The 22,808-nt window shown below is 45.0% G+C and overlaps 1 protein-coding gene across 1 annotated transcript in view; it reads left to right on the top strand.

Moving 5' to 3' along the window:
• Positions 1-9,842: 9,842 nt before the first annotated feature.
• LOC116985146 (molybdenum cofactor sulfurase-like) overlaps positions 9,843-22,808 on the top strand; it is a 20,020-nt gene continuing 7,054 nt past the window's right edge. Inside the window, exons 1-3 of the mRNA XM_033039670.1 lie at positions 9,843-10,079; positions 20,605-20,694; positions 22,064-22,177. Coding sequence (XP_032895561.1) covers positions 9,965-10,079; positions 20,605-20,694; positions 22,064-22,177 — 319 coding nt within the window. The 5' untranslated portion in view covers positions 9,843-9,964. The remainder of the gene's footprint in view (positions 10,080-20,604; positions 20,695-22,063; positions 22,178-22,808) is intronic.

The raw sequence follows: 22,808 nt of genomic DNA, 5'->3' as shown, positions 1-22,808 counted from the left end.
AGAGCAGTGCAAACGGTGAAATGAGGCCTTACTAAGCAAACACAGGCCGATTTGATGAACAAAGTAAGCAATTTCCTTTTCCATTACCAAATTAAACTAAACAAATTAACAAATGCATCTCCCACCGAATTAACATTCACTCTATGCACTACATTAGATCTCCAGCCGGCTGTCATGGAATGCATTGGCAACTAACAGGAAACCATGAAACAAAACTACGATACTCACACCAGGCCACAAAATATCAGGGCCATAGACAAAGTCTACTCTCGACTCGCGTACAAAAAACTGGCAACCAGCCATGGTCCAGCAGTGTAATAGGGGGGTTGCACGGAAGGTCATAAGGTCAAAGGGCATGACGCACGGAGTCGCTCAAGCCTTCTGGAGTACAAGGCAGCTTCCGGCATACACTAGTAACATACACAACACGTACGTTTTTACCTGGTAAAATTGTCAATTATTTGTGCTGTGAAAAATTGGGGAAATAGGGGTAACCGTGAGAGATATTTATCGTACTTCAGAATTCCAAAAGTGTGGAGAAATTATGGTAGAGAAAAGCGAGAGCTGCAGGGACAACAACAGCTAAAGTGGTTGGCGAACATTGGCCATGCAGATATCAAGATTGAAAATATTGGGAAGTATCGCGTTTGCTCACTGCATTTCATCAACAGTAAGGCATTCTTTGTGTTTTTTCTTGATTCCTTTGGTATCTAAAAAGTTGCAAAATCGCCCATGGTTCTCAAGTGGGTTTTTACATGCAAAAATAAAATGCTTCCGAAGCTAAATTTAACATAAGTAAATCGCAAACCATACGTGGGTTTTGAATTACATTTTACTCAGATGCAAGACAAGGAATGGTATAATTGTTAGCTGTTAATTGGACATAATCCAGCTCAGTAAATTGACAATATCTTTGAAAGGGAGTGGGTGTTTAAGCTGTCAGGACATTTTATTATTTGCCAAAATATACATTTCAATTTTTCTTGTTTAATGCCTACACAATTATTCACATTTATTTATTTTTTGCATCGCAGAACAGCCCTCAGCATGGAACGATGTTACCAACCCTGATTGGGCACCAACTGTGAATATGGGACGCGGTGATGGCAATGAGCAGGATAGACAAAGTACACAAGAACGCCATGGTTGTGCGACAAGAAGAGAGAGTATGAAGGCAGATTGTTGTCGTTGCTCCGCGCAATACAAAACAGGATTTACTCATATTTTGAAGAGAATGGGCTAATTGGACACAATCATCATGGTAATATCTTTGTAAGAAGGAACTGCAGATGCCGGTTTAAACCGAAGATAGACACAAAAAGCTGGAGTAACTCAGCGGGACAGGCAGCATCTCTGGAGAGAAGGAATGGGTGACTTTTCGGGTCAAGACCTTTCTTCACATACCTGGCAGATCATGTCTTATGAATTTGAGTGAGGTTTTTGAGGAGGTGACGGAGGTGATAGATGAGGATAGGACAATAGATGTTGTCTACAGGATCTTAATAGGACATTTGATAAAGTCCCTCAAGGTTGGCAAGATGCATGGAATTTACAGGGTGTTGATCATTTGGATTCGGAACTGGCTTACTCATAGAAGACCGAGGTTTGTGGTGGCAGGGTGTTAATCTGGCAGGAAGCCTGTGACCAGCGGTGTTTCGCAAGGCTGGTACTGTTGTTTGTGAAGTGTGTAAATGGCTTTAACATAAGTGTAGATAGGTTGGTTAGTAAATTTCCAGGCACCAAAATTGGCGTTGCAGACAGTGAGGAAGGTTGTCAATGTAGCTGGAAAGTTATGGGACTGTCCCACTTGGGCGACCTAAGCTGCGAGTTTAGAAGAGTTTGCCCTAGACTCAAATTCGCAGCATGGTCGGCACGAGGTCCTAGGATGTCGTATGAAGTGGCTGGAACTCTCCTTCATGCTCGAGGGAGGTTCCCGCCTACTCGTGGCCTCAGCTAGGTCGCGGAAAATGTTTCAGCATATTGACATTTTTTTCTGCGAGTAAAATAGATACAAGATTCAAGATACAAGATACATTTATTTGTCACATGTACCAATTGGTACAGTGAAATGTGTAGTCGCCATACAGCCATACAAATAAATAATAAAGAGCACTGGACACAATAGTTTTTTTTTTAACACATCCCCACACAAAGGGATCAAATTCCCACTGTGAGGGAAGGCACCAAAATTTCAGTCGTCCTCCTCTGTTGTCCTCCTGTGGTCGGGGGGCTCCCGAACCCCCCGCTCCGGGCGGCCCGTTGTTCAGGCCCACTAGCCGGGTTGATGGAAGTCCGACATCGGGACTAGAGGACCTCCTCAGTGGCTTGGACATCGGGCACCTCCTACCGGAGTCCGCGGCTCCCGAAGTCCGCAGGCCGCGCTGGGCGGAGATGCAACGCTGGCGGCCCTCGGCAAAGGGTCCCTGGACTCCACGATGTTGTTCAGTGCTGGCCGCACTGGAAGCTCTCCAAACCACAGCTCAGCGATGTTGGAGCAGCGGCCCAATGCTCCGGAGCTCCAAACAGCGATCCAGGTAGGCATCGCCCGCTCCGTGGTGAATCCAGCACTGCGACGCTGTTACGACTCCCGAATGCAGGTACTTCAGAGCCGCGTAACATAATTCAAAAACCAGGTTCAAGTTCAAAAGTTATTTTAATTATTCAATGGAATACAAAACCCAAACCTGATTCAAACAACCCAGTCAGGGATATGGATGGACTGACAAACAATTTAACAGTGCTCCAGCCAGCCACATGATGGACCGTCGAACCGGAGACTCTAAAACCTGCCTAAAGAGATATAACCCTGAAACAAAATACACGAAAACACTAAGGTCAGCCCTTATCCGTCCCAATTCAATATTTGTTAACAAGTAATGGTGAAAGTACACAAAGTTCTATGCCATGTGGCCAGGCCTTCCGCAGCTCACACCAGCAGTCTGCTCACAAGTCAGGGTCGACGAAAAAGAGAGAGAATCCTGGGAGACTCTGGTATTTAAGCTTCAGATGAGTCACCCGTCACCTGACGCAGCTTGGCCAATCGGGTACAGGAGCCTTTAACCCCGTGATTCCAGACTCACAGCCACGAGGCCTGCACTCGGGTGAGAAACAGAGAAAGGTAAGTACATAGCATTCACCAGGGTGGGGGAGCGCCTAACACCCCCACCCAAAGATACTGAATAGGTTTCGGAAGAAGAGAGAAAAAACACCACCAAATCCCAGAAACTATTCAGTAGCTAAAACACTACTGGCGCGACAAGGCGTCAGCCAAGACATTATCCTTGCCACGGATATGCCTGACCTCCAGGTTGTAGTCTTGCAGCTGCAAACTCCAGCTCATTAACCGCCGGTTCTTATTCTTCATACTCTGCAAAAATACCAAAGGATTATGATCCGTAAGTACGATGACAGGGACATTCGAGGAGCCAACATAAACCTCAAAATGATTCAGAGACATTAAAATAGCAAGAGTTTCTTTCTCAATGGTGGAGTACCACTTCTGATGACGATTAAACTTCTTAGAGAAGTACGAAACTGGATGCTCCACCCCATCTGAATCATCCTGTAGAAGAACTCCACCAACCCCACGATCACTAGCATCCACTACCAGCTTAAATGGACGCTCAAAATCAGGTGCCGCAAGCACAGGTGCGCGCACCAGAAGACTTTTAGTATGATCAAAGGCTTGTTGACACTCTGCGGACCACACAAAAGCTACCTTCGAACTCAGCAAATCCGTCAAAGGGGCAGCCACCGCAGAGAAGTTTGGACAGAATCCTCTATAGTACCCAACCATAGCGAGATACCTACGGAGTTCAGTCCTAGAGGTTGGAGCAGGAAATGCGACAATATGCCCCACCTTTTCCTTGAGAGTGCGAACCTGACCCCGGCCCACCACCTTGCCCAGATATGTTACCGTGGCCTGGCCAAACTCACACTTCCCTAGATTGATCGTTAGGTTTGCCTCCGCTAGACGATGAAATACCTCCTTCAGATGACCGATGTGTTCGATCCACGACCTGGAGCACACAACCAAATCATCAAGGTATGCCTCACAGAAGGACAAACCAGACAATACAATGTTCACCAACCGTTGGAAGGTTGCCGGCGCATTGCACATCCCAAATGCCATTACCGTGTACTGAAGAAAGTCATCAGGCGTAATGAACGCAGAGATCTCCCTCGCCCGCCTAGTCAAAGGAACTTGCCAATACCCTTTTAACAAGTCCAACTTAGACACAAAAGATGCACTTCCCACACGATCCACGCAATCCTCCATCTGTGGGAGAGGATAGCAATCCGGCTTAGTTACACCATTCACTTTCCGAAAGTCCGTGCAAAACCTGTCCTCCCCATTAGCCTTCGTAGCCAGTAGACACGGAGAACTCCACGGACTACAACTAGGTTCAGCAATGCCATGCCGCAGCATATAGTCAACCTGACTCCTTAGACGATGACGCCTGTCAGGGTTGACCCGATACGGATGCTGTTTAATTGGCGCAGCACCGGCCACGTCAATGTCATGCTGCAGCACAGACGTCTGAGAAGGCACATCCGAGAACAGTGACCCATTTGACTCCACCAAAGCAAGCAGATCACCCCGCTGACTTTCAGTCAAATGAGAGAACCGCAAGGGAAGCGACTCCAAAGCCTCAGAGTTACACAGCTTTCCCTGCGTCACTGCCACAGACAACCTTGCCTCACCCACATCACCACCCGTGTCAGGGGGCAGCACCACTGCAGCCAAAAAAGGCTTAGACGAAACCGAAGGACACAGCTCCTCCCCATCAACCTCCACAGGCTCCTGCTCATGGTACTGCTTCAGCATGTTGACATGACAGAGCTGAGTCTTACGCCTCCGATCAGGGGTACCAATAACGTAATCCCTCTCACCAACCTTCTTAACCACCTGATAGGGACCGCTATACAGAGCCTGCAGACTGGAACCAGGAATAGGCAACAACACCAGGACCTTGTCACCTGGAGAAAAATTCCTACTAGAAGCCTTCCTGTCGAACCAGTCCTTCATCCTAGACTGAGCAGAAGCAAGATTACCCATTGCCAGTTCGTTACCCAGAATTAACGACACTCCCTCAATGGGAAAACATGGCCGTATCCCTACAGTTACTCGACCTGAAACAAGCTCAGACTCGAAGTCAACAGCATGCAATGGCACTACCATGCAGTCCGTCTGCGTTTTTATTATTTTATGTCTATGTTTTTATGTAGTTTTTGTTATTTTTTGTTGGGGTATGTGTGTGGGGGTGTGGGGGGGGAGGGGGTAACTTTTAAATCTCTCCCTGCACGGGAGACCCGATCTTTTCTTTGTCGGGTCTCCGTTGTCGTTGGGGCTGCAACGAGGAGCGGCCTCCAGCAGGAAGACCGGGGGCTCTGGTGCCGACTACTCACCTCACCGTCGCGGAGCTGGCCGAGTCCAGAGCGGGTGGAGCTGTGGTGGACGCTACTGCGGCCCGACCTCCGGAGATTCGGAGGCTGCAACTGCAGGTTTGGCGGATGGCGGCACCAGGAGCCCGCGGGTCCCTGGAGGGAGACCGCTTTTCAGGGCTCCCGCAACGGCGACTTCTCCCGCCCGAGTTGCGGGGTTGAAGAGCTCCCGGAGCGGGGCCTTACACCATCGCCCCGCGCGGCTTGGAATGGCCGCGGGACTCTGCGAGCGCACGCCGGGGGCTCTAACACCAAGACCCGGTGCGCGACCTTGCATCACCCGGCGTGGCTTTAATGGCCGCGGGACAATCGCCATCGCCCGCCGGAGGCTTTGACTTTGACTCTGACATCGGGGGGGAGAGTGCAGTGGAGAGATAAGTTTTTTTGGCCTTCCATCACAGCAATGTGATGGATGTTTATGTAAATTATGTTGTGTCTTGGGTCTATTTGTTTGTAATGTATGGCTGCAGAAACGACATTTCGTTTGGACCTCAAGGGGTCCAAATGACAATAAATTGAATTGTATTGTATTGTATTGTATTGTATCCATACCAAATCCTACAACTGGGATACTAGAACCAACAGATGATTTCTCAGAAAACGGTAGAACATTATCCAAAATGAAGGACTGAGAAGCACCAGTATCACGCAAGATGGACACCGGAACTTTACTTCCCCCATCCTCCAGAGACACAAAATCATTCATGACGAACGCAGAATAATTCCTACAACCATCAGTCTCAGGCACCACAGGAATCGCAAGTGCCTTCTGCGTACTGACCAAAGCCACCGGCTTCGCATTTTTCTTTTTAAGAGCGGGACACGATTTTAAAATGTGCCCTCTCTCCTTACAATAGAAGCACATAGGACCGTCCTTAGCCCTCAAATCCCTGTCATCTTTATCAGCCTTGACCTCCCACTGCTTCGAAGTGCTGCCATCCACAGGTACAGACACACTTTTAATACCGTTACCAGCAGTACCACCACGATCAACAAGTCTCCCACTGAAACCAGAGGACCGTTCCCCAAAAACAGCCTTATGAGTGAGCACATACTCATCCGCCAATACAGCGGCCTTAGACACGTCTGAGACTTTCTGCTCATTAAGATATGTTGTCACTCTGTCAGGACTTTAACTGGACAAAATCGTTGACCCCCTGAGAAGCACACCAGCGTTCAAACAGAGCCTCCTTTTTGCAAGCAAATTCAACATATGTTTGGTTATCATATTTTCTGAAACTTTCCGGAATTTTTGGCGGCACGCTTCTGGAACCAACTCATACGCTCTGAGGATGGCAGATTTTACAATTTCATAGTCAAGGCTATCGTCTACAGACAATGACGAATATACCTCACGCGCTTTACCAACAAGGACGCATTGCAACAGCAATGTCCACACGCCCTTAGGCCATTTCAGTGATATAGCCACACGCTCAAACACAGTGAAATATTTATCAATATCTTTTTCACTGAACGGTGGAACCAAACGAATATTTCTGCTCACATCAAACTCATGCTCTTTAGAAGAGAACCGGGAAGTATCTAATTCTTCCTCCGGCAGCTGAAATTCAGCCCTTTTGGTTTCCTCCTCAAGCTCAAGCCATTTCATTTCAAGAACATGCATGAGCTCATCCTTTTTTAAGGCCATTCTCTGTGACGCAAGCTCCATCTCCTTCAGCCTAATGACTGCCTCCATGTCCTGACCAGGCTGAACAGAAGGTGGGGGACTGTCTGCACAGCCAGGCACAACCCCACCCTCCACCAACGCAGCCCACAACATCGATTTAATGGACTGTTTCTTTGAATGCTTGTCAATAGGCACGTCATAGTTCTCTGCCAGCAAAATCAAATTCTCCTTAGTACACCTATCAAACATCTCCTGACTAGGAGCCTCAACAAACTCTTTCACCTTAAATTCCATCTCTAATGTAGCACCTAACCACCAGCTAAACCCTGGGCACCAATGCAACCACAAACAGGGAAGAAAAATTTCCCTAACACAGACTGCCTCAAAGCAGGGAAGAAAAAATTCCCTCACACACACAGACTTCCTCAGTCACCAGAAGCCTACCAAAAAACCCCCCAAAAACGTCTAGGGTCCTCAAAGCTTAGGACGAGCCCCCATTTTGTTACGACTCCCGAATGCAGGTACTTCAGAGCCGCGTAACATAATTCAAAAACCAGGTTCAAGTTCAAAAATAGTTTTAATTATTCAATGGAACACAAAACCCAAACCTGATTCAAACAACCCAGTCAGGGATATGGATGGACTGACAAACAATTTAACAGTGCTCCAGCCAGCGACGTGATGGACCGTCGAACCGGAGACTCTAAAACCTGCCTAAAGAGATATAACCCTGAAACAAAATACACGAAAACACTAAGGTCAGCCCTTATCCATCCCAATTCAATATTTGTTAACAAGTAATGGTGAAAGTACACAAAGTTCTATGCCATGTGGCCTGGCCTTCCGCAGCTCACACCAGCAGTCTGCTCACAAGTCAAGGTCGACGAAAAAGAGAGAGAATCCTGTGAGACTCTGGTATTTAAGCTTCAGATGAGTCACCCGTCACCTGACGCAGCTTGGCCAATCGGGTACAGGAGTCTTTAACCCCGTGATTCCAGACTTACAGCCACGAGGCCTGCACTCGGGAGAGAAACAGAGAAAGGTAAGTACATAGCATTCACCAGGGGGGGGAGCGCCTAACAGACGCCGCTGTTGAAGCTCTGGTCCGGTCCCCGGCAGGAAAGGCCGCACCAATCCAGGTGGTAGACCGCGAGATGGGGGGCAAGGACGCGACTCGGAGAATAGTCGCTTCCCCGTCAGGAAGCGACTGGGAAACAGTTTCCCCCTCACCTACCCCCTTCCCCCACATAGAAAAGTTAAAGATTACCCAAAACAAACTTTAAAACTGACTAAAAAATAAAAAAAATATTTAAAAACACCGGACTGTAGGCAGAGGCTGCCTTCAATGCGGCGCCCCTAGCGACTATGTGGTCGGCATGGGTCTCTTTCACTCGTAGTGCAATGGGGTCGCTATTTACTTACAGGCACTCGAGGGCAGCCGTAGGCCATCTCCTTCGTTGACCGGCCATTTTGATTGGCTCATTGGAGTTTAACGACCTAGGAAGACCTAAAATGCCCGCTAAACTTTAGCCCCTTCTTCTTTAGCCCACTCCTTCGCCCCCCCCCCCTACCCTTCTCTCTCCTTCTCTCCCCCCCCCCCTCTATGACTTACGATACTCTGTGGCAGCCGTTTACCTTCCATTTCATCGCGCAGATGGCGCTCCTCCGCTTCCCTGGCTCCCACCTTTGCGATGTGTTTGTGTGTGTGCGGTTGGCAGATGCACCTCACGGTTCGGTCGATCCAGCTCGCTGTTTCAACGCGGCTGGTCGATCCAGCTCGAGGCTTTCCAGGCGTGTGCCCTCGAGCTTGAAGGTCGAAGGCACTCTTCTGGACTCGCGGATTAGGTCGCCTAAGTGGGACAGGCCCTTAAAGCCCTGGGAAAGCACTCGCCTGGAGAAGGGGGGAGAAGGGGAGAGAAGGGTGACAGAAGGGGGTGAGAAGGGGAGAGAATGGGGGGGAGAAGGAGTGGAGACACTTTTAAGAAGTTTAACAAAGTTAGTGGGCATTTTACCTACCGGTAGGTCTTCCAAGGTCGTGAAACTCCAATGAGCCAATCAAAATGGCCGGTCAGCGAAGGAGATGGCCTAGGGCTGCCTTCGAGGGCTTGCAAGTAAATGGCGACCCACTCCACTGCACTACAGTGAAAAAGACCCCATGCCGATCAAATTTTACCCGCGAAAATTTTTTAATTATGCTGAAAATATTTCCATGACCTAGCTGAGGCCGCGAGTAGGCGGAAACCTCCCTCGAGCATGAAGAAGAGTTCCAGCCACCTCTGACGACCTCCGAGGACCTCGTGTCGATCATGCTGCGAGTTTGAGTCCAAACTTTTCTAAACTCGCAGCTTAGGGCGCCCAAGTGGGACAGGCCCTTAACAAAGTAATCAGTTACAGAAATGTGCGGTGTAATGACCAAAGATACTATTTCACTAGTCCTTCACACTAGTCCTCTAGTATCTTTGGTAATGACAGATGGCGTTTAATCCAAGCAGTAGTGATGTGTTGCACTTTGGAAGGTCGAATGCGCGGTAAAAGTATACTGGTAATAACAAGTGCCTTAACAGCATTTATGTGCAGAGGGACTTTACCAAGTCAAGTTTATTCGTCACATACACATACGAGATGTGCAGTGAGCAGGTCCCGGCGACCAGGAATGGGAATCACTGTTTCTGTAACCTCAATGCTAGTTTTCAGAGGCAGCACGTCGAGTCCGAATTGCTCCCCCGGCTGCAGCTCTAGTATCTTTGATCCAGCCAGCGGTGTCCCTCCTCCCTCGCAGCTCACTGGTGGTGGAGCCGCTGCCGCCTCTCAATCAAAGATACTACGATCTTTGCTCTCAATGTCGAGGGGCGGCCTGGGCGCTGCAACGCGCCATTCGCCCGGGGAGGAGGCATGGAGCAGAGTAGCCCTCTGCCCAGCCAGGACTGGTTCCAGGAAACTTTCACACAGTACGACTACGGGGGGCAGATAAGTGCGGCGAGGGCTCGGGAGTTCGGCAGATTGTCAGGTAACTGGGCGGGGCAGTGTCGGTAGTTCGTGCTGGAGTCCGGCAGCTGGTGGGAGTAAAGCGCTGGATCTCGGAGTGCCCCAGGGGAGCATTGGGTTGGAGTCCCGTCACGGTTGAGACCAAAGATCATAGAGCGGAAATCTATGATCTTTGGTTGACTCCAAGCTATATCCTGGTTTGCTTTCGATTTTAGCTGTAAGAGATTTGAATATACGTAATGTATAAATATGTTTAATTATGGTCAATTTAACTTGGGAAATGCGACTGCTAATTTCAGCACAGGTTGCTTCCCTGAAATCATCTTGGGGAAGTTCGAATTATTTGATCGTATAAATTTGTAGAATACTTTTTTAAAAACTCTTCTGTTATGAAGAGGAGATCCCATGTGCACAGCGTTCCACGTGATGAAATCTATGATTTATAAATGTCTCAGACTCGACCTGAATGCACGTAAAGTGTTCATGTTGAATTGTTGTTATTTAAAGATTGTGTCACATGTCATTCTGGCAATCCTCCCTAATATACCATATCAACATGTACTTCCGTACGGAAGTACCCCAGTACGGGTTTCTACTTTAACTGTTAATCACCCACAACCATTGGTTTCATTCAATGATTGTAAGTTTTGCATTTTTAGTGGTTTCAACATAGTAGTTCTCCTGAATCTGTTGAATTAACTTGTGAATATTTTATATTTCTAATATCAATTTTTTAATTGAGCTAAAAATTGAAGTGTGTTCTCAAAACGTTCAAATCCTTTGATAATTTTAAAGAACCCTATCAGAAAACTGTATGTAAGAGCTAAGAATTTATCTTTAGCTTCTCTGCCTGTGAATTATCATGGCTGATATTTGACTTTTGCTCAATTTTCCAGTCGTGTACCCTCATGTCCAGTGACTTTCCTTAATGTCCCAAGAGCTATAGCGGCTCTGAACCGGCCCTAATGAGTGCCCCCCCCCCACCCACCCCCTTTGGACAGTCTCCCTCAGATGGTCACGTCAATCAATTCAGCTTGTCTATTTATGTATTGTATTTATTTACCTTTCTTGTACATCAGTGGAGCTGCACACTAAATCTCGTTGCACTGACGTGCAATGACAATAAAAGATATATTATTATTATTATATTATTATGTCTATAAACCTATTGATCTGATTTGAATAAACTCATTGGCAGGGCTTCCATAACCTTCTTGGATGGAACTTGAAATCTTGTTGAACATGAATAGGCCTTTCAGCCCACCATCTTTTTGCCAACCATCCATTCTTGTTGATTATGGTATGTAGGTCATGAAGCTAAGGGAAACTAATCCCATCTACCTACATGTGGTTTGTATCCCATTCAATCTGCCTGCCCATGAGTCTGAATGCCTATGTCTTGTTTATGTATCTATCAATGACCCAAGTAGCAATCCCTGACTAGTCATAGTGTGTAAACAAAAGAAAGACTAATTTATTCCTATTGTTTGCTTTTTATCCATGAACAAATTCTTAAACCATGCGAGTAAATTACACCCAAATCAGTGTGATCCTGTCTTGATGACCAATCTCCTTATTGAGAACTTTGTGCAAAATCTAAATGCACCACATACGTTAGTTTCCCATTATCTATTTGTCATGCTCTTGAAGAACTTCACCAGACCAATCGGTCATGATTTCCCTTTCATAATCCATGCTAACTTTGGTTTTGTTTATAGTTTATTATTATTGTCATGATGAAAACTTTGTTTTGCACGCTATCCATGCAAATCATACTATACATATCAGATAATGCTATAAAGAAAAACAAATGGCAGAATATAGTGTTACAGCTGCAGAGAAAGTGCAGGTAAAAAAAGTGTAGGGAGAGCAATAAGGTAGATTGGTAGATCGGGCATTCTTCAGTAACAGAAGAGAGATCTGTTTAAGAGTCTGATAACAGTGGGAAAAAGCTGTTCTTGAATCTGGTGGTATGTGCTTTGAAAGCTTTTGTATCTAGCCCAGTGGTTCTTAATCTTTTTGGCCCCACAACCCCATCAGACGTTCTTGGTCAGTACCGTGACCCCCGAAACAAAAATGGAAAAAAACCAGCCCAATTTATTAAAACATGTCTGCCAATGCTCAGTCAATGGGATGGCTGAAATAGCTTCACAGCCATCAGGCAATCAAAACGAAGACGAATGCTCGACAGGCAGCACCTCATGCTGGTTGAGGGGGACTGGACCAATAGGGTCAGGGCCCTCTTCGAAAGAACAGGACAGTCCTTCACTTTCAGCCAAAATGTGGCGAGCTCTTGTTCCATGAAGTCACTCTTGAGCTGCGCATCTTCACGAAGTTGGTAAAATTCAACCTTCGCAGTCACGTCAGTAGCGCTGATGGTACCGTCTTCAATGGAAAAGGGTTGGATGATCCGCTCATCATGAGAGCGATCGTCCAGTCCGGGGAAATAACATTCGATGGCTTCACTAATTGCCAGAAGGTGGGTTGAGATCTCGAGGAAGTGACATACATCGTCTGGCATAGCATCCAGGAGAGTCGTCATCTTAGGGAAGATAGTCGTGTCACCGTCCTGGACTCTTCTCTGGTAAAGGTTCCTCCTGAACTCTGACACTTTGTCACGAGCTGTGTGTAGCATTGAGAGGTTTCCTTGAAGTGACAGGTTCAAGGAATTCACCTCGGCGAAGAAGTCAGCCAAGTAAGTAACCTTCATCACGAACAGTTCATCCTGCATCTTTTCATGAAGCTGATTCTCCTTCTCAGTACACCCTCCCTCCAAGAACAGCGCTATTTCCTCTCGAAGTTGAATCACACGATTGAGAACTTATCACGCGAAAGCCAGCGCACCTGTGGAATAACAACAGTGAAATCGGCACCCATTACTTCACACATCGCTTTGAAGATACTTGAGTTTGTTGCGCTCCCTCGGATGTGGTTCACAATCTTCACCACATCTGAAAGCACTTCTCGAAGACCAGAAGGGAGAGTCTTCATCACTAAAGCATAGCGATGTATCATGCAGTGGGTCAAGGAGACATGGGGAGCTACATCCTTCACGAACGCTTGGAACCCGGACCTGCAACCGACCATGGAAGGTGCCCCATCTGTACACACCCCGACAAGGCGTCCCCAGCCAAGCTCATGTTTGATGAGGAAGGCTTCCAGCATTCTGAACACATCTTCCATCTTCTACCCGAGTGGTAGCAGCCAATGGCTCAGAGAACAGGTACTCCTCCTTCATGGCTTCTCCATTGAAGGAACGAACGTAGACTAGCAATTGGGAACATGAGGCAACATCCGTTGACTCGTCCAGTTGCAGTGAATACACTGGACTGCTCTTCACAGCGCTCACTACTTGCAGCAGAATATCATTACTTGTATCTGAGATTCGACTTTTGACTGTCATTCAAAAGGGAAATCTGCCTGAACTTGTTTGACTGCTGTTCCCCCTGCACCAACTTCGCTGCTTCGAGAAGGCATGGCTTGATAAGCTCTTCACTGATGCTGTGAGGATTCTTAGTCTGTGCAATTCGATAAGCAATCCGATATGAAGCCTCCAGCGCTGCTTCATTTTGATGAGCGCAGTGACCCGTCGAATCGATGCGGGAACCCTTGAGTGCGGCTTCTTTTCGTTTGAAATAGTCCACGCCCTTCCCCGCCAGGTTGCTGTGACAAGACTCCAAATGGATCTTCAGTTTACTTTGCTTCATGCTCTCGTGGCTCAAAATCTTGGCACAGATAACACATTGAGGCTTGACCACGGATTTTTGAACAATGTTTGTGAAGCCGAACTTGAGAAATGCTTCACTATACGTGCGCGTCTTGGAAGACATGGTTCACAACACACATAGTATGTGTGTGTAAATGCAGGGCCTCAGAGGAATTTTATCAGTGGATACAAAGTTTCTTTTAGGCCCCCTTTCCTTCTCCATTAGTCACCCTGTTTTTATCCACTACGCTATGCCCCCTTTAGGACTCCGGGCCCGGGTATGATGTACCCCCTGCACCTTCCTCTCATAGGCCCTGTGTATACATACGCGAACAAAATACTGTGTGTGGTATGTACCTTTGTTAGGTTCCTAAAAATGGGTTCAACAAATTGATGTTATTTACAACCCCTTCATGACCCCCGGAAAAACCCCAAACGACCCCCAGGTTAAGAACCCATGATTTAGCTCAACAGGAAAGGGTGGAAGAGAGAATCACCAGAGAGTGAAAGGTGCTTTTTATGTTGGCTGCTTTGATAAGTCAATGTGAAGTGTAGATGGACAGGTGGGGTGGGGACGGAGGCTAGTTTGCGTAATAGATTGGGCTCCGTTCAGAACTCTGCAATTTATTGTGTCAAAGCTGCATAGAGCATGCATTTGACAGTAGAATTTAACACCTAGAAAAGGATAATTCTATTCATTTAATGAGAACTAGACTAAGTGGGACCTTTTGGGTCCCAGCTTCACACGAGAGGGCTGGTCCACCAACGCAATATTCCACCTCTTCACCAATTCCAATATTGCTGGCCAGGGGGGGGGGGGCTTTCTGGAGCACTAGTATGGTGTTGTGGGCTGAAGGGACTGGTTTCCAGAGGGCTAGTATAGACATTGTGGGCCAAATGGATTCTTACGCTGGCAGCTCAGTCACTGAGACCACACACACATGCGCACCCACACACGCGCGCACCCACACACTCCCCTCACACACACATTCACGAACACACACAAACACACACACACACACACACTCTTAAACACATACACACACACACACTCATAAACACATACACACACACACTCTCTGACTAACACACCATATATATGGCAGTAATCTTTCTTGAATACTCACACGGCTGAGCTCGGCCTCTCCACTTTGGGGCTTCCGCAGTCAGCGGAACTTCCGCAATCAGCGTGACCTCTGCACTTGCCGGATATTACGCAATCAGCGCGACCTCTGCACTCACCGGAAATTACGCAATCAATTCCAATGTGCGGAAGTCACGAAATGAGCGAGACTTTTGAACCAAACACAGTCGGACCTAATAAAGCATTTATTCCTTCCAAACACAATCGGACCTAATAAAGCATTTATTCATTCCAAACACAATCGGACCTAATAAAGCATTGCAGTTTCAAGCACAGGCAGGGCAGCAAGCCAAACAACTCATGGCATTGTCATTAAGGGCTAACAAATCATTTATTGCAAGTACATTGCAGACTCACAGTTCAGTTGATTCACAGCTTAGAATGAGAGCCGTGGCCTCTCCCTCGCGATCTTGTAGAGTGACTGAGTCACGTCCAGGCATCCGGGGTTTTATAGTCCTGTCTCCCCTCCCCCGGAAGGGGCGTAACCTTCATCGCGGTGATTGACAGGCGAGAGGTTTTTTTAAACATGAGTGTAGATGGACAGGTGGGGTGGGGACGGAGGCTAGTAGGGGTCTGCTCAGCGGAGGAGGACTGAGTAAGATGGCCAAAAATCATAGTGATATATGGTAGCATTTTTTCTAAAATCAATATACAGACAGGAAGTGGTCAAGATGAGACTTAATTATATAGATAAAGCCAATACCAACATAATTGTCTTTAATATTTTACCTTGTATATGAGTAAAAAATATGATTGTTCTTTGTCTTGGGAGTCAGAACCTTAATGGATTGACAATTTCATCTTGGTGAAAAATGTCTTATTTGTCTCCAATAAGAATATAGTTTCCTCGATGGTTCCGATTTTATTGTGTGACAGGTGAGGTCAAGTAATAAATGTCAACTCTATTAGCAATATTTTCTACTAATTGAATAATTTTCTGTGTTATCTGCATTTGACATGATATGTCTTGGGGCTGATGTGCTTTTGGTTACAGGAGACAGTTAAATTAGAGAATAGAGCTGCTATGGTAGCTCTCGCATGAATGATCATTGAATTGGTGATCCCTGACAAAATAGGATAGTGCAGTGTTTGTCACAAGTTGACTGGTAGGGTGGCACAGTGGCTCAGCAGGGCTGCACAGTGGCTCAGCAGGGCTACACAGTGTGCGCTGCGGTAGAGTTGCTTCCTTACAGCACCAGAGACTTAGGTCCACCCTGTTCTCTAAAGACTGATCTCTAAATGAGGCTTATGTTAAACATGTTAACTGGCTTTGGCCATGGCACAGCTATTAGCTCCTGCCTCATAGCATGAGCTTCAATCCTGAATTCAGGTGCTGTCTAGTTTAGTTTTGTTTAGAGATACAGCGCGGAAACAGGCCCTTCGGCCCACCGATGCAACACCGACCAGCGATTCCCGCACATTAACACTATCCTACACACACTTGGAACAATTTACACTTATGCCAAGCCAATTTACCTACATACCTGTACATCTTTGGAGCGTGAGAGGAAACTGAAGATCTCGGAGAAAACCCACGCGGTCACTGGGAGAACGTACAAATTCTGTACAGCACCCATAGTTGGGATCGGTTGCGGGCGCTGCAAGCGCTGTAAGGCAACAACTCTACCGCTGCGCGCACTGTGCTGCCATGTATGTGTGTACTTTACATGTTCTCCCTGTGACCATGTGAGTTTCCTCTAGGTGCTCCGGTTTCCTCCCACATCCCAAAGACATGAAGGTTTGTAGGTGAACTGACTACTTCTAAATTGACAAGAATGTGGGGAACCTTTAAAATAGTAGAATTAATAATATTGACAGGGTATGAGTGTTTTAGGGACAATGTTAGAACCTAATTTAATGTAGTTGTTGATGGAGTGAGCTAAAATGAGAATTGATTGATGGGGTTATATGGAATGAAATAATGGGAAGAAACGAAGGGGTTTTGAAGATAATGGAATGCATTTTGGAATTGTAGTGCTGGCTTGTCCCAAGAGCAATACATTTTGTATTGTTGCATAAAATCAGTTGCGTAAAAAAATTAAGCAAATGCATTGAAAAATCACACCTGCATTTGTGAGATTCTTCTGAATTGCTATGAATATAATCCAAAGAATACACTTGATGAATCAAAATATATCAGTGTTTATGCTCCATACGAATGTGTTAGCTGTTCTCCATAATTAAAAAGGATGATAAGCTAAAAAGAACAGAGAGTGCACTGGAGAGAGTGCCAACGTGCCAGACGTACCAGAGTGTATTCATGAAGCATTCAAAAGACTTCTTTGCATGTTGTGAATATCACAGCATTTTGCAAATGTTGAATTTCAGTACAGTACAGAAGATGACCTAAGGCTTATGTTAAAAATGGCATTGGCCATGGCACATCTATTAGCTCCCGCCTCACAGAATGAATGATAAGGCTTCAATCCTGAATTCTGGTGCTGTCTGTGTGTAGTTTACATGTTCTCCCTGTGACCATGTGAGTTTCCTTTAGGTGCTCCGGTTTCTCTCACATCCCAAAGACACGAAGGTTTGTAGGTGAACTAGCTACTTGCAAATTCCCCAAATGTATAGGTACGTGGGAGAATCTAGTGAGAATACAAGGAGAATAGGTTACAGGGAAAGTTATTGTGAAAAATGAGATTGCTCACTTGAGATGGCATAAACTTTTTGGGCTGAAATTGCCTCTTTCTGTGCTGTAAGGCAATTTAAGATCATTCTTGTTATTTTTGGACCAATCCACGAAGTATGATGAAAAAATATTGACAATATTTTCCTGTTGCACAGAGTGGTTTGGTTAAACCTGTATGTGGAGCACATGCCATTCACAATTTAATTTATTAATGCTCGTCAATTTGCTGTGGCTTTCTACTTAACACGTCAAGTATAATCTTCAGATGAAGTGAAGGAGATAATTTGGTCAAGCATTCTACTATTTCTCCAATTAAAAATATTTTTCCTGAATTCCTGTGTCCAGATTCACAACGTAAAGCTAATGAAAATACAGAAATATGGAAGATTATGCTTTGATACTGAATAAATGGTTGCGTCTTGTCTTATCCCAGCTATTTTTGCCTGCAACTTGAATACCACCCCAATTCTGTTTTAAAATAACTTATTGATCTGGTTTGCATCACCTTTTTGTGCACCCTGTTCCAGATCTAGACAACTCATGAAATATTTCCCTTTGGTCCCCCCCCCCTTCTACGTTTTATGCAATTAACTTGTATTTCCACCTCCAGTTAATACTGTACTTGCCAGAGGAAATGTTTTTCCTCTGTTATCTTAACATGGCCTGCCTTTTCCACAAAGAGGGCTGCTAAATTATGGAGATAGCTAATGACATGGCACCTCTCTGTGTACTGTCATCACCTGCAGTATTTTCCAATGTCTTCCTCAACCTGAGCTCCCTGCCCCCAAACTGTCATTAAAATTGACAGATCTTTGTGTTATGCACCATTTTCCATTTTTTCCCTTTATGGCTTTGGCCACCCATAAATATCAGGGCTATTTTGTCCACCAGTATTTAATTCTCCTGTTCCATTAACCATCAATCTAAACTAATACCCAGCTTTTTTTCTGGCCATTTATGAGCTGAAATAGTGAACTATTTGGTTCTATTTCCTCACCTACTGTCCCCCACTCTTTCAAATCTATTTTCATCATCCTGACACAAAAACATCCTTTCAATCCCAGCAAATCATCAATAGTGGCTTCACTTTGCATGCTGTACCATAACTCTTGCACCTGCCAAAGATGTATTTCTGGTACTATTTTCATTTCTTATCGATGGGCAGGTAATTTGCATTTGGGTCGTTTTCATCAAAGGTATTCAAGATGAAATTCAGTATAGCAAAGTGTGGAGTCATAAGAATAACGGCATAGATTATTTTCTAATTGGAGAAATAATCCAGAAATCGGAGGTGCAAAGGGACTTGGGAGTGCTGGTGCAAGATTCCTAAAAAGTTAATTTGCAAGTTGAATCGGTAATAAGGAAGGCTGCATTTGGAGTACTGTGAGCAAATTTAGGCCCCATATCTGAGGAAGGATGTGCTGGCTCTGGAGAGGATCCAGAGGAGGTTTACGAGAATGATTCCAAAAATGAGTGGGTTAGCATATGATTAATGTTTGACAGCACTGGGCCTCTACTTGCTGGAATTTAGGTTGAGGGGGGACCTCATTGAAACTTGCAGAAGAATGAAAGGCATAGATAGAGTGGATGAGGAGAGGATGTTTCCACTGATGGGAGAGCCTAGGACCAGAGGTCATAGAATTAAAGGCTGCTCTTTTAGAAAGGAGGTGAGGAGGAACTTCTTTAGTCAGATGGTTGTTAATCTGTGGAACTCATTGCCACGGATGGCTGTGGAGTCCAAGTCAGTGGATATTTTTAAGGCAGAGATAGACACATTATTGATTAGCACAGATGTCAAGGGTTATGGGGAGTAGGCAAGAAAATGGGAATCGGAGGCAGAGATCAGCCATGATTGAATGGCGGAGTAGACTCGATGGGTCGAATGGCCTAATTCTAATCCTATAACTTGTGAACTTGTGAAGATGCCCTTGGTCCACTTCCTCATCACCTTCGCTGAGCCTTTTGCAGCCTCCAAATGTTTCGACAGTTTGATCATTCAGTGCAGGATCCAAGACAGAAATTTATTTCATTTAATTATTGGGAAGAACATAGATTTTGTCTTTGGTCTTGAGCAGAGGCTGTGTTCATAAAGCATCGATTCCCACTGTCTACCTGGCAGCTACAGGCAGTCCCCAAATTATGACAGCTTTTTGTTTAATGAGAACAGTTCGTAATCCCAACTGTTCATAAATCGGAAATTAAGAAAAACAGTGTGAGGAGACAATCACCGAGACAGCTGTGACAGGACAGAGAGTAGGTTCTGACTTGCTCAGCGCTCACTGTTCTGCTTAGCCCGATCAAGCCCTATATTGTGGCTTGTGCAGGGAGGGGAGAGAAGGCACTTTGAAATGCTGCATTCACATCTAGCAGAAGACTCCTGCAGCCCCGCAGCTGCTAGCAAATCCTTCCTACCCTTCTCACAAACTCTCGTTCAAATGTACACGGTATCCATACATCAGGCTTTGTAACCCGGGGAGGGCCTGCATTCGTGAACTGAATCGGAGTGTTTGCCACCTCAGTCATATTTAACATTGAGCTGGATTATAGACCTCTTAACTTCTAAAACTGCCTTTAATTCTACCTTTTTAACCTCTGCAGCCATGCAATGTACTGTTCACCTGTCAATCAAGTGTTATCTAGATTGCACTGTTTAAGCACCGCCTTGATTTTTACACGTCACCTTTGTTTTTAGATCCCTTGAGATTCTGATCCTTCCTAAATTAGTAATTTCCTCCAGAATTATTACCCTGTCCATTACTTTAATTTCAGAGTTCTAGTTGTTCCATGAATTTAATCAAACTTCCATTAGTTGCCAATTCCTTAGTCTGTAATTATCTCAGATTCCCTCTTTCTTCCTTTTAGATGCTCCTTAAAACATACTTTGTGGCCTATATACTCTTTGGTTATCTGCCCCCAAATGCCTCCAAGTAGATAAACAACTGTTTTTGGTTGAATAATTGTGTGTTATGCTACTTTAAAGGTGCTTCCAAACGGAAGCTAATTTTCTTTGTTTTATTTCAGATTTCTGTACTGTAAACAAATTAACTTTAATTTTATTTTGTTAGGAGTCACTTACCTGGACCATGGAGGAGCAACTCTATATCCGCACAGTCAAATTCATCACTTTTACCAAGACCTTGCGGAAAATATCTATGGTAAGACCTGCATTGTTAGTCTTCAAGCTTAAAATGTTCCTTTTTAATTGGGGAAAAATAGATATTTTTAAGGCTCATAACTGAAACTATTTATGTTCATAACTTTCACTTACCTGATATGAAAAACATCAAACAACAATAGACCCATGGGGCCTGTTTTCTAAGTATATTGCTGAATTGAGAATCCATTTATCTGCCATTTCTCCTGTCCTGTCCTGTAAAATCTTTGGTTAACAAAACTCAATCTAACTCCACATTTGAATTTTTTAAATGAATCTATGCCAATTGTGCAATCGACTTCAAAATTTTTAGTACGGTCTCTACAACTTCAATATGGATCTAATTTTTAAACTGTGGCCTTAAGTTCTGGTTTCCCCAATTATATCTTCACCCTGAATCTATCTTTCTTAACATCTAGTTCTGTTTTTCCCAACCCAAGAAACATGGGTGCATCAAGAAAAAGCTGTCATTTATCCCCTTATCTTAGTATCTCTTAACCTTAAGAGCCCTGAAAAAAACCCAATCATTGCTTTGGAATTTCTCCAAATTTAACCCAGGTATCAATTTGGTATATCCAAAAAATGATTCTTCCAAGTATCTTCCAATATTTATCTTAAGATGTGTTATCCAGGAATGACGGTAGCATATTTCTCTGCCCAATAAGACACTTGAATGATACATGTACAAAGAAACACAGTTTCCGCTGATACTTCGCTGAATCTAACTTTTTAATAATTTAAGAAGTGTTAATCTTTTGATCCATTGAGATAAATAGTATTCCATTGCTTTCTGTTAAATAATTAATGTTTTTTAGGTAAGGGAACCAACAGAATATAGTGATCCAGGTGTAGTTTCAGTACTGTTCTGTGCAGTTGCAGTAAACCATCTTTAGATCTATACTCAATTTCTGTCATAAAAATCCAGCGTACCATTCACTGCCTTAATTTCAAAAACATTGGAGTTACCGATAATCAAAACTAAAATTAAGATACTTGCAACACAACGGGGGGGTGGGGGACAGGGGGGTGGGGGAGGGGGGTTTGGAGAAGGGGGGTGTGGGAGGGGGCGTGTGGGGGAGAGGGAACCTTCAAAGCCTTCATATATTTCGTAGTATTCACCGATCGGAACAAAACTTATTTGACTTGCAGCAGAAGAGAATGGTGAGTAAGGTGGCGAAAAATCGTAGCACTATGGGAGATCGTTTTTGCGTAAATTTAATTACAACGCAGACAGAAAGTGGTCAAGATGAGAGTTTTAGTAATATAGATAGATAGACAAATAGATAGATAGATATTTTAGAGTGTTTCTGAGCTTTTGAAGATTTGTATATACTTATTACTAATTAATCTTCTTACTTGTGTGTTTTTAGGTAACCCCCACAGTGGAAATATTGCCAGCAGACTGACACATGATACTATTGAACATGTTCGTTGCAGGTATGGTATTAAAACTATGTTCCAGCATATTTACCTGGCTTTTTCTAGTAAAAAAAGTGAAACAATTTGTTGGTGTCCCTCCTGCGCATTTATCTTTTGTATTTGTGAGATTTCCTCAAATCTGTTGCATATGCATGAATGTGCTTTATAAAGTATCAAAACCATTAGCAAATTTTGTTTAATAACGTATTTGCATATTCAAGGCTGCATGTTTGAGTGAGATTAGTGCAATATCAATATACATAAAACTCTGATCTTGGATGTGGATGTATTTGTGTGTGTATTTGTGTGTTTTTCTGTGGTTCGCATCTCCTCGAAAACACGACGATTGTTCACGAATCTGAGATATTTTTTGAAGCTAACAAGCTGATGACGTCACGATGGCTCTGCTCTTCGCGGCCAGCTGCGCAGAGTTTTCAACGCGCAGCCTGCTGCACACTGTTTTTGCACGAGCTGCGAGTTACGTTAAACCCCCCCCACTTGCAGTCACATTGTCGCCTCCCGCTCGCGGTCGACTCGCACTCGGCCGGCCCACTGCCCCGCCCGCAGCCCAGCCGCCCCCCCCCCCCCCCCTCGGGCTCTGGATTGAAGCCGCTGAACACACAGTAATTTGGTTGGGCTTCCGAGGGCTTCAGAGGTCACGTGTGGTCCCGAGAGCTGGTGAGGCCTGCTGCCCGC

The sequence above is a fragment of the Amblyraja radiata genome, chromosome 2 (assembly GCF_010909765.2).
Source record: "Amblyraja radiata isolate CabotCenter1 chromosome 2, sAmbRad1.1.pri, whole genome shotgun sequence".
In the NCBI taxonomy this organism is placed as follows: domain Eukaryota; kingdom Metazoa; phylum Chordata; class Chondrichthyes; order Rajiformes; family Rajidae; genus Amblyraja; species Amblyraja radiata.
The sequence above is the reverse complement of the archived record's forward strand: the minus strand, read 5'-3'. Positions and strand labels throughout refer to the sequence as shown.